General features: G+C 48.8%; 1 protein-coding gene across 1 annotated transcript; it reads left to right on the top strand.

Annotated features, from left to right (window-relative positions):
- Positions 1 to 970: 970 nt before the first annotated feature.
- On the top strand, positions 971 to 10,811 carry TMEM171 (transmembrane protein 171). The gene is made up of 4 exons (XM_052659319.1): positions 971 to 994; positions 3,186 to 3,881; positions 7,910 to 8,051; positions 10,616 to 10,811. Exons 2-4 carry the CDS (start codon positions 3,239 to 3,241, stop codon positions 10,809 to 10,811), a joined length of 981 nt encoding a protein of 326 aa, XP_052515279.1. The 5' UTR covers positions 971 to 994; positions 3,186 to 3,238.
- The last annotated feature ends 1,271 nt before the right edge of the window (positions 10,812 to 12,082 follow it).

The following is a 12,082-nucleotide window of genomic DNA, read 5'->3' as shown; positions in this document are numbered from 1 at the left end:
GGTGTGGAAACTGGCACAGTTAATTCCGTGTCACGTGTTACACGGGGCAGGTTACAAATAGCACGGGATTAGCAAACCCATCCCGAAACCGCCTGGTTCAAGGGCAAAGTTACCAGTTTAATTCCGGCAAATCATTAGCGACTGAGAACCGGGAAGGGAGTTCGATGGCAAACAGCGACTGTGACCATACGTGAGTCTCCGAGCTAGGACGGAAGGCAGGGAGACCCTTGTCTCACACGCCAATGGAGCGCACGTTCCTGTGACCTGGTGTCTTCATAACCTGCTCGTCCGGGCGCTCGCGGCGAGAGGCTTGCTCCACTGACCCCGGCCAAGGTCTCCGGAGCGGCAGGAGGGCCACAGGCCACTGGGTGGACCGTCGCAGAGGGCGCAGCGGCGGGGACCCGGGGACCCCTGCCTAGGCGGCGGTCAAGCCGAAGAGAGGGGCAGGAGCTGCCCTTTGCGCCCCTCCCAGGCAAATTCTGGGCTCTCGGCCCTGAAGGGAACAGGCTCCTACACGCCGCCCGGGTCGCGACCGTCGCCTGGTGACTTGGGACAGCCAGGAGAACCCCAGCTTCCGCCCCCTGCCCGAGGGCCACAGGCCAAGGAGGTGGCGGCGGGGGCCACTCTTCCCGGATTCCTTGCGCGCACCGGTACGGACGCGGAGCCTCCCGGGCCCCAAAGCTGCCCCTCACTCTCCACCCGGGAGCCGGCGCGCCTCTGGCCCGCAAGGGCAGCACCCGGCGGCGGCCAGCGCCGGCCAGTCCGCCCGGCCCTGCCCGCGCCGCGCGCCGCTGCGCCCTCCGCGCTCCGCCTCCCCGGTAAACACCGCGCGGCCCGCCCTCCGCGCCCCGACGCGCAGGTGGGAGAGCGCGCGGCCGCCGGGCGCCGGCCAGGCCGCGGGCGGGGGCGGGCGCCGCGCTCTGCCGGGTGCCCACGGCCCGTGCTGCCAGCCGCTTGCCGGCGCGGGCAGCGCGCTCGCAGGACCGAGCCTCAGGTAAGCGCCCCGGGCCCCGCGCTCCTCCGCACCCCTGGGGACCGCGCTCTGCGGCCGCGGGGCGAGCGCTGAGTTTAGCGTCCAGGCGGGGTGCGGGGAGCGGCGCCGCGCGGAGCAGCCGCGCTAAACCTGCTCCCGCGGGAGCTCTGGCTCCCGAAACCCACAGAGCTCTTTCCCAAGAAGGGCTTTGCCTCTCTTTGCGTCAGCCCCCAAACACAGCGCTTTGGAAGTGGTGACCCACTGCTCATTTGGAAATGTCCTTTGGCAAACAGCGTCGTGAGGCGGATTTGGCTTTGGGGAAATGAAGTGTAGGCTGGTATTTGGGAAAGGGTTACTTTCCTATTACTGCAGGTATCTGTGCCACTGTGTGAGCGCATCCGTGGTCGGGGGTGGCGGGCAGAGAGATGGACGAACTACTCACATACTAATTTGCATGGGGGATTAACTACCTATGCCAAGTACTTAGTCCATTAGTCCATGGAAAGGAAGCTGCTGCTGCTGCTAAGTCACTTCAGCCGTGTCCGACTCTGTGTGACCCCATTGACGGAAGCTACACATTCAAATTTAGGCTTTACTAGTATTTGGGAATTTTCCTTAAGGCGGTTGAAGCCCTGTGACTCACATCAAAGTCAAAACACCACCCTACAATGAATTGATAGGGCTTTGTAGCACAGAGTCACCCTTCACCTCTATCTCCAGACCAGCAAAAGATATTACAGGATTCAGAATCTTTTTTTAAATTAGTGCAATACTTTCCATGTTTGTTTCAGCTTAATTTCATCTTCATAAATATAGTTTGTCCAAGTGTAAAGCACAAACTTGTTTCCCACTTCTATTTCCCTCTCTCTCCAACTTCCTTCTGATTTTATCTTATTTATTCCTGGAAAAGCACTTCCTAGAATAAGATCAGCTGTTTCCTTTCTTTACTGAAACTGACGCTACTTGCACATGATTTGTGTTTGTCAAGATGGCCTTGGCTCTAGCGACTCAGTCTCTAGCGACTCAGTCTCTAGCTCTTTCGTGGGGTCATGGATACAAGTGGCATAAAATATTTCTCAAGTTTTCCTCCTTTGAGTAAGTGAATATGTTCTTCACACTGGGGTTGTCTTATTGAGTGCCCTAACTGGAAGGGTCCTGGAAAAATATTCCATTCATTAGTGTAAGACAAGGTAACTGGCTGATAAAGTCAGTCTGTATAAAGTAGACAACTTTTGACCCACTGCTTGGGGGTACATTTAATATAGAAGACCCTTGAAGTACAGGGCTTGGGTGGTCTTGTGGAAGGTGCTTTCCCACTTGATTTCATGGATACTCTTTCAGAGTCAAAGTTCTGTCACTGTTTAGTGTTTTGTAACTGGTGATTTTTATCAGCTGCATATTTTTAATGGGGCCGAAACTTTTTGTGGAAGTGGGTGGCAGCATGAAGGAAGGGAAGCAGAAGGCCGCCTGCCCACCTGGGGGACAAGGTGCTACGTGACCTGCTGTGCCAGACCCCCCCAAGTCATCCGAGACCCAGTAACCAGACCACCAGATTTCAGGGCAGCCCCAGTGTGTGCCTGTTTGAGGTCTCAAGACTCACATTTTGACAGAATTAACTTAAAATCTCCCAAACTCACTGTGTTCCTGAACCGCCTTTACCTTTAGTTGAAACTGTTGAACTTGGGTCTTCTGTAGATGGAGCCTTAGAATAAAGCCAGGAATGGAAAGTTGCTGCAGTCTAAAACAGGAAATGGAAAGTTAGTTATTGAAGGAGAAAATTTACCTACTTGGAAATGCTCAGAGCAGCTGTGATGAAATGTGGGATGTCAATAAATCAAAACAATCCGTGTGGTTCTTCCTTCACTTACTTACCATTGTGTGTGTGTGTGTGTGTGTGTGTGTGAGTCCATAAGACCATAACAGGAAAAGCCACACCCAGTTACTTTTGTTGTATGGCTTTTGAGTTTTCAAGATACTCTTGGGTGCATGGTAAATGCATTTCCCCTTCTTACATATCTTTATAAAATTACATATTCAGGAGTTTCTGAATGCCAGCTCCTCTGACTCATGAACCAGCTCATTGTTCTACAGTGTATCAGTTGCACAAAGCTGTTCCTTATGATTTTATCCTAGTGTGATTTTGGGAAAAGAACAGGGCAGGTCAGGAACACCTGCAGCACTTTTATAATTTGGTGTTTGGGTATGTCTGCAGAGCTGCTGAACACACACATCCCGCCCACCTCAGGCAAGGGGCCTCTCCTGGCCATGTCTCCTGCAGCTGCTGCCGAGCCAGACGAGGTCCAGGGAGACAGGCATGTCAGCAAGCTCATTTTCTTCCTTTTTGTCATCGGTGCCATCCTGCTGTGCGTGGGAGTCTTGCTCTCCATCTTTGGGTTCCAGGCGTGCCAATACGAAACCTTCCCAGACTGCAGCATGGTGCTGAAGATCGCCGGACCCGCGTGTGCCGTGGTTGGACTCGGGGCTGTGATCCTGGCCCGCTCCCGGGCACGACTTCAGCAAATTGAGGAGCGCCTGCGAGGCAACAACCAGAGGAACTCCGACCGACCCTTCCTCTGTGGGGAGAGCCGCCAGTTTGTCCAGTGTCTCATCTTTGGGTTTCTGTTCCTGACGAGCGGTATGCTCATCAGCGTACTGGGCATTTGGGTACCTGGGTGCAGCTCAAACTGGATGCAGGAACCACTGAATGAGACAGACACAGCTGACTCAGAGCCCCAGATCTGTGGATTCCTGTCCCTTCAGATCTTGGGTCCCTTGATTGTGCTTGTGGGATTGTGTTTCTTCGTGGTCGCCCACGTTAAGAAGAGAAACGATTTGAATGGGGCCCAGGATGCTTCTGAAAGTGAAGAGAGACAAACTCAGAGCCTGGAGCCCATCCAGGTGACTGTAGGTGGGTCGCTGTCTTTGCTTTGCTTGTTCATATCACCGTGGCTGCAGCATCAAGGCTGCTCTTGGGTCTGGCCTAAATTCTCTCTCTTCGTCTCTGTCCTCTCTCTGTCTGTCCTTCTCTCTCACACACACACAGATGCACACAGACATAGTTCTGCTTCTGTCATTATCCCCATAAGAATCCCTCAGCACATCCTTTCCTCCCAGCAATACCCTATTATCTAACAAAAGCATCAGGACATTGAGTTGTGACCTTGACTGAGGTTGCAGGGCAAATAAAGAGGACAGTGAGAGGTCTTGAGGCTACCCTGGGAGCCTTCTGTCACCTGAGGGACCTGCCACGTGACCCTGTTTCCTTTCCCCTGTTATACTCACAGCAAACTCTTATGGTACTTCTGGTTGTTGAAAACGTGGGTGCTCATCACTGGTTATCCTTGACTAGCTGGCCCTTGGAAGTCCTTAAGTTCTCCTGGCCTTACTTTGTGTGTCTGTAAAATGAACACTCCACTTTGGAGTTTCCTAGCAGCACTGACATTCTAGGATTCTGAGTCTGTTGCAAGTCCACTGGTCTTCCACGTTTTGAAGGAGTCTTCTGTACTGCTGTCCACCTTATTCATCTTCTGTAATTTTGTCCTTGACTTCAGGGTCGGGGCTTCCCTGGTGGCTCAGACGGTAAAGCGTCTGTCTACAATGCGGGAGACCTGGGTTCATTCCCTGGGTTGGGAAGATCCCCTGGAGAAGGAAATGGCAATCCACTCCAGTACTATTGCTTGGAAAATCTCATGGACAGAGGAGCCTGGTAGGCTACAGTCCATAGGGTCACAAAGAGTCGGACACGACAGAGCGACTTCACTTTCACTTTCTTTCAGGGTCTGGGCAAAGTTTGGGAGCTGGGGCATAGATACAGGTGAAATGTGACTGCCCTGGTCACTTCTTTCCCCTATGGGATGCCCAGAGATTCCCTTTCGGTCCCCCTGCAGAAGACCTGCATCACCATGTCCCAGAGTCAGGCCCCCACAGAACCACATTAGGAGCTCTGGTCTCACCTTCACACAGAAAGAAAAGCCCCCATCGCTGCTTATTTTTGCAAATCGCTGTTTTATTTCAGCCTCCCACCCTGAAGGCACAGCCTTAACATCTGAAAGGCTGGGTGGGCAAAGGGGATTACAGAGCAGAAACTGGAGGAAACAGGGAAGAAGTGAGCTGTTTCTCGTAGGTGAGGCTGTCTGTTGAGCCGGCAGTTCTCACTGGGGGGATTCCTGGGGCTGTGGGCCTCGCATGGTATTGGCCTCATAGAGGAAGGGCAGATGGATTTATAGATGATCATTGTGTTCGGTCAGGGTTGAAGTTCCCAGCTTACTTAATTGTGCGTTTATATGCTTACGGTGACATCAACACTAGTTATTTGTTAATAATAGCTAACACACATGTAGAGCTTATTCTTGGGCCAAATAAGGATCTAAGTGTTTTAGTGTGTGCTCTTCAAGAACCTGTTATGTGAAATTCATCCATGCCCTCAACAGGCCACTGTGGCAGATACTCAGTGTCTCCATGTAAAAGACGAAGAAATCAAGCCTCAGGGATCCCAAGTAATTGGCCTAAGGTCACAAACTAGCAGGTGGCAGAGCCAGGATCCTAACTGAGGCGGTGGGCACGCATATGCTCACATAGGCCCTCCCAGGACACTTGCTGTAATTCTGTTTCTGCAGGCTTCATCCTTCACCTGGTGTCCTGAGTCATTGTTAAATGATGAAAAGGCTCACCCAATATTATAGATGCTCTTAGTTCTTCTGGGGAACACAGTGCAGGCCAAGTAAATGTACTCGTGGGATGCTCATGTTCTTTCACTTAGGTGGGGGCGTATTGAGTGTGCCCTTTGGGTTTACTATCAGGGAGTTTGGGGGTGCAGCCTTACTCCTGGTGACTGGAATCAGGGGAACTGGGGGCTGGAGCAGGGGTGCGGTGGCTCCTGAGCATTTCTATCCTGATGTTGGCACTGAAGAATTTAAAATCTTTTCCGTATAACCATTTAAGTCCTATCAAATTTGTGAAAGTCCGGCACTGTAATTCACTATCTTTCTCTCCTTTGATATTATGGAATAGGGTTTACATCTTTAGAAATCATGACTTTTAGCACAATTGTCAAGACTGGATGTTGTTTGTCAATGGTCAGTTCTGCCTTACGAGGGAAATTGAGGGTGATATGAGGCAAATCTTATCTAAGTGCCAGAATTCAGCTCTTCCCAGAATAGAAGACAGAGTAGATAAATCAAGATGCATGGTATGCGTGTTGTGGGCACACCCAGTGTTGGACCCTGGATACATAAGCAGATGACTGGTCAACCCACAGAGGACATCAAGTCCTGCAGGAGAAACCCCATAGGGAATGGGAGCCAGGAGTTTCCCAGGGAGAGCAGGAGGGCTGGGCGCAGACCTGGCAGAGGATGGGTCAGCCTCGGAGATGGCTGGAGGCGGAGTACTTCCTTCTCTGTCTTTGATAGGTGATTGGCCTGCTTTGGAGGCTTTGTCCTGCAGTGTATAATTAAAGTGAACACTCAACCTACCTTCCTCCGACCTACCAAGACCTTCTGAAAAAATTAAATGAGAATCCCAAGACAACCACTTGTTTTTTGAGCTTCAGTTAGTCACACATATTTTAAGCTCCAGTTGCCATCTCCTTGCAGAAGGAGAGATGGAGTTTATGCATTTTCTTCAGGGGAGGCATTTGAGGCAACAAGGGGGAGAGTGGAGCCACTGGCCAGACGGCCAGTTGGGAGTGTTTTCAGACATTCAAACAGGCGCCACTTGCTGGTGGGTGTGGAGAAAGTCCCTCTGAGGGTGTGTGACCTCTGAGAGAGCTTGTTCCATGCACAGCACCGTCTTAACCCCTCACATGAATCTGGTCCTCCTATCTGTCCTCTGAGGCAGCTGAAGTTACTGCCTGCAGTTTACAGATGTGGGCTGGGACCTGGAGAGGACAAAGGGCTTGTTTGGGCCACGTCGGGTAGCAACTGGCGAGTGGAACCCTGGTCGCTTTCGAGAACCCTGCGAGCATCAGGACTGCCACCAGTAGAAACCAGTCTCCTCCCTGAAGGGAAGTAAAGTCCTCTCCTCCTTAATTCTTCCTGAGCTGTCATGTGGAGTGGCCAGCTTAGCAGAGGCTGCCCTCAGACCTCTTCATAGTGGTGCCGCCACATCTAGAAGGTTCTGGGCAACTCATCTAGTACATTCTGATTTGGAATCTGAGCTTGTATGTGGTTCCCTGTTCCCCTCCCCAAAACACAGGAATGTGTTCTGGAGTGAACAGTAGCAACAAAAAATGCAGGGGGTGAAAAACCCTAGCTTTGCTTTGAGTTTGACTTTGATAAAGCTTGGAAGAAACGATGGTAGATAAAAAACTCAGGAAGAATGGAAACCACATTTGTGGAAATAGGGCTGAGGGCCTATATTGTGGCTGTGCCGTCATTTGTCCAGAGGCTGAAACTGCATTTGAGCAGCAGAGGCGCTTTACCCAACAGCTGACTTTTGAAGAATTAAAACTGTAAGTTGGAAATAAGAAAAACTTAACAGCAGGGGACATCCCAGGGGAGATAAGGAACATTGTTAGCAAACACTCACCAGAAATGCTTTAGCTGAGACTTGCTATGAAATGTAGGCTCAGTTTTTTTAATATGGTAAACAAGATATAACCTACAATTTACCAATTTAATCATTTTTAAATGTATAGTGGCATTCGGTCCATTCACCGTGTTGTACAACCAGCTATCACCATTATCAATTCCTAGAGGCTTTTTCATCATCCTGAACAGAATCTCTGCCTCCGTTAAATTCTGACTCTATTGCCCTCACCTCCAGTTCCTTAGTGACCTCTATTCTCTGCCTCTGTACATTTGAGAGACCCACTTTTCAATTCTGGTGTTCTGACCTTTGCTATAGATGGGCCAAATGTGTAATTAATGTCTTTAGCTCTTGCTCATTTGCTTACATTTATTACCCATCCATCTTCAACAAAATGTTGTGTTTCCTTAGGTGATGCCGTGATCATATTCCCACCCCCTCCGCCACCTTACTTTCCTGAGTCTTCAGCCTCTGCAGCTGCCCGGAGTCCTGGGACTGACGGTTTGCTTCCAGATGAAAGTCCACCTTCATATTACAGTATCTTTCACTCTGGGTAAGATTCTACCTTTGAACTGGAAGTGTAGATGCATTGGCCCTTTTCAGGCCTGTGCCTGGCTTCAGGCCAGGTCAGCTTTATGGTGTGACACAGGTGTAACCATCAAGGAGGAGTATCCATTTTGCTGACGTGATGTCAGAGTTATCGTCTTAACATTCACAGTGCCTTCCAGGAAACTCTAGCTAGCACATAAGTTAAAAATTATAAGAGTGCTTACGCCAGGCTCATGTGAAGCCTTCTCCAGGCATCTGTATGCACTTGTGGCAGAACTGGGTCTCAAAATGCTGAGCCACCTGTCAGCCAGCCTGAGCGCTGGACCAGAACTCGGGAGGCCCCTGCTAAGTTAGGCTGCTGTGGACTGTGGGAGGTGTGGGGGCCCCAGGAGACCCCCAGCATGTACAGAGGTTCTGATATCTAATGGGGATACTTGAGTGACTGACTGAAATCAGCCTGCACCCTGCCTTGAGCATGCCAGTCTTTTCCCCTCAATTTTAAGTTGTTCCTGGGCCTCAGAGTCTTCTCAGATTGATTGAAGAGAAATGGTAGATTCCCATCTACATCCCCCAGGCTTCCCATATGTCACAAATTAGGAGGCCTGCCTGGAGTCACATTAAACAGTATAAATGTGAGTGTTTTCCCTTGAGGCAGAGGGATGCCATTGAAGGTTGAGGAGTTACAGCAACGCAATGTGAGCAGTGGTTAGCTCTGATCCAGCTGGGGAAAGGCTGAGGGCGGCCAGACCAGTTAGGAGGCTGACTCATGATCATGGACAGGCTGGAGGTAACAGGAGCCTGGGACTGGTGATCAGAAAGGGAGGAGCAGGACTTCTTGGTGGTCTAGTGGTTAAGACTCTGTGCTTCCACTGCAGGGGCCGTGGGTTCGATCCCTGGTCAAGGAGCCAAGATTCCCACATGCCGTGTGCTGTGGCCAAATTGAATAAAATGATAGAGCATTTATTTAAAAAATAAAAGGGGGTGGGAGGAGGAGTATGGGAGGGAGTCTGTGGTGGAGGATGATGGGAAAATCAGAGGTTGTGATGTCAAGGGTGAGAGACAGGGGCAGGGAAGGTCCCTGACTGAGGAGGATGGGAATGGGCTCGTATAATCAGGAGAAGAGAATGAGCTGGCTTGTAGTGGAAGGAGAGCAAGGTGTGGGCCTTGGAGGGAGACTGGACGGGCCAGAGCTTGGAGGGAATTGAGGTCCTGGACATGGACTGGAAAGAGGCAGCTGAAACCAAGAGGTCAGAATCACCAGGGACCTGTGGAGACTCCACGGGCAGGGAAGGTATGAAAGCAAGGAGTTCTGGGAAATGCCAGGGCTGGGAAGGCACTGTACCTTCCCAGATGGGAACCCAGGGAGTAGGAAGTGAAGACAGGATCACTGGAAAATCTCCCAGGACAGAGCAGCACTCAGTGAAAACTGACTTTTGAGACGTGCATTTTTTAAAGGCAGAGAGAAGCGAGACCCAAGAGATTGCTAGGGACCTGAGCATGCTAGGGATGAGTGCTGCCTTACCTGGTCATTCATGTTTTAGGATACACAGTCTAGTGTTCCAGACTGGGTGGTGAGCTGGAGATCCGACCTGGGATGAATGCAGGAGTTGCCCTGTGTAGATGAAAGGGAGGTTGGGTTCTGGAATTTGGAGAATTCTGTTTGTGAATTTTTGTATTCTTTTCTCCAGTGATGAATTTTGCAGAGATAAATAGATACATGTTTATTACTTTTTCTAAAAACGACTCCTGCTACCATGCCAGAACCTGGCTTTCCTTCCATTTCCTTCTATCATTCTCATAGTTGCTTAGAAGGTAGACATTGTCATCACCCCCATTTTACAGATGAGAAAGCTGAGGCTTAGAGATGAAACAGCTCAAAAGCAGCAGGGTGGAAATTTAGATGCAGGTCTGCCCTTTGCTGGAGCCCACTCCAGTAACCAGTATGCCTTCCCAACTCCCTTCAAGTTTCTGGCTTAATGATTTAATTTTCTGTTTGCATAAGGTTGTCTCCCTTATGTTAGCTGTCTCCAGATGGAATAGCAGAGAAGAGTAGCTGTGGGTGTGCGCATGTTCTTTTTGGAAGGCATCTATGTTTGTGTGAATAGTGGCTCAGATGGTAAAGTGTCTGCCTACAAGACGGGAGACCTGGGTTCGATCCCTGGGTAGGGAAGATCCCCTGGAGAAGGAAATGGCACCCCACTCCAGTACTCTTGCTTGGAAAATCCCATGGATGGAGGAGCCTGGTAGGCTGCAGTTCACAGGGTCACAAAGAGTCGGACACGACTGAGCAACTTCACTTCACTATATGTTTGTACCCTTTGTCTTTTCAATGACAAGGGGAATGACAACAGGAGTGAAACTGTCTTAATATTACAATCAGCTCTAAGGACAGTAAGGGGTAAGAAATTAAAACATATCTATGCAAAATATATATGGGAAGAAATTACTCTGGAAGCCCTTGCAAATGCTTCCAAATGCATCTAACTAAACACGTGAAAAGCACCTGGTATTTGAGCATGATGACTGATTCCCTCTTCTCCCGTTCATGTTCCCTCTTCTTCTTTATAGGTCCCAAACTCCTGAAGGCCAAGGCGCGGCCTCTGAGAGAGATTGTGAATCGATATATACTATTTCTGGGACCGCTTCATCCTCTGAGCCCTCCCACACTCTCCATCTCTTATCTGAACTGCCTCCCAGATACGAAGAAAAAGAAACTGCTGCAACCACATCCTTGTCTCCATCTTCTGAGCCTTCCCCACCATGAACCATGGACTCGAGTTTAATTTTATATAGAATCAATCACTTTTTTATTTAATTTGTTTTCTAATAAAAAATACAGTAGCATCAGCTGTGTCCTGACTTCTTGGTATAGCATCAAAATCAGTAACAAACCTTCCAGATTAAGCCGTCAGTGCCTTAGACCGTGGGAGAGGCAGGGTACCTCCAGATGGGAACTTAAGCAGGTTCTCTCACTGAGACCTACTATTCCAGGAGATTGGTGGGGTCATTTGTACTGGTGCGTGGAGAGACAAAGGCTCAGAGAGGCTGATGAACTTATTCAAGGTCACATTACTTCTCAATGGTGAGGTTAGATGTTGAACCCACATAGCTGGTTTCTGAAAGCCAGGTGGATATCTCTACCCTGTGCTGTCAAAGGCCAACCAAAAGCAGTGGTTAATGTTTAGCTTGGCCCATTGGGTTTCCAATGTTAATTGCTTCCGGGGCAGGGAAACCAGATTACTCTCCTATTTATTATTTCTTCCTCTTCTTCCCTCTCCTCTTTCTTCCTCCTCTTCCTATTCCTTTTTTCTTTTTTTTTTCATTTCGAAAGAAGGTAGTTAGGGTAACTAGGTAATCTACACTGGGGCAGTTACCAATACACTGATGCCTGAAATCCTTCTTACAATGATGTGACATTTTGGAGAAGAAATTTCTTGGGAATTTTGGTAACTAGATTCCCCCATAGAGATTCAGGAAGGATGTGTCTTTCTGTATTATAAGGTGCCCAACTGTCTGCACCACCAGCTTTTATTCTTATAAGTCTACTGCTGAACAAAAACACTTGTAGTGTTGGGTACTATAATAGATATTTATTCTAGATATAAACCTTAAACAATAATCACTAAGTATTATCGATTTAACCTGGGAAAAACGTATTTTTAGAATTGAAAATTTGTAGGAACTTAGCATTTTTGTTAACAAAATTTGATGTAGCAATGATGTGAACTTTTTATGCCTTTTACCAAAAGCCCTTTTTACCATAATCCCCATAAAAAATCAGTATTATCCAATATTTAAGTGCCTGAAAGCAGAATTTAAGGCGTTAATGCTTCAATAGTTTAACTGAAGTAATGACTGATTTCATGGGAATTGCCACTGCAATAAATCAGGGGTAACAGTCTGTACCAGCAGGACATACCTGTTTCTAAACTGAACATTTATTGGATTGAACTACTCTTAAAATTCTGCTTTTTTCCCCCCTGGAAGGTTAATTATTCACATTCTAAAATTAGGACAAAGGGTCGATTATCACCA

The sequence above is a fragment of the Budorcas taxicolor genome, chromosome 20, assembly GCF_023091745.1.
Source record: "Budorcas taxicolor isolate Tak-1 chromosome 20, Takin1.1, whole genome shotgun sequence".
NCBI classification, from domain to species: Eukaryota; Metazoa; Chordata; class Mammalia; order Artiodactyla; family Bovidae; genus Budorcas; species Budorcas taxicolor.
The sequence above is the reverse complement of the archived record's forward strand: the minus strand, read 5'-3'. Positions and strand labels throughout refer to the sequence as shown.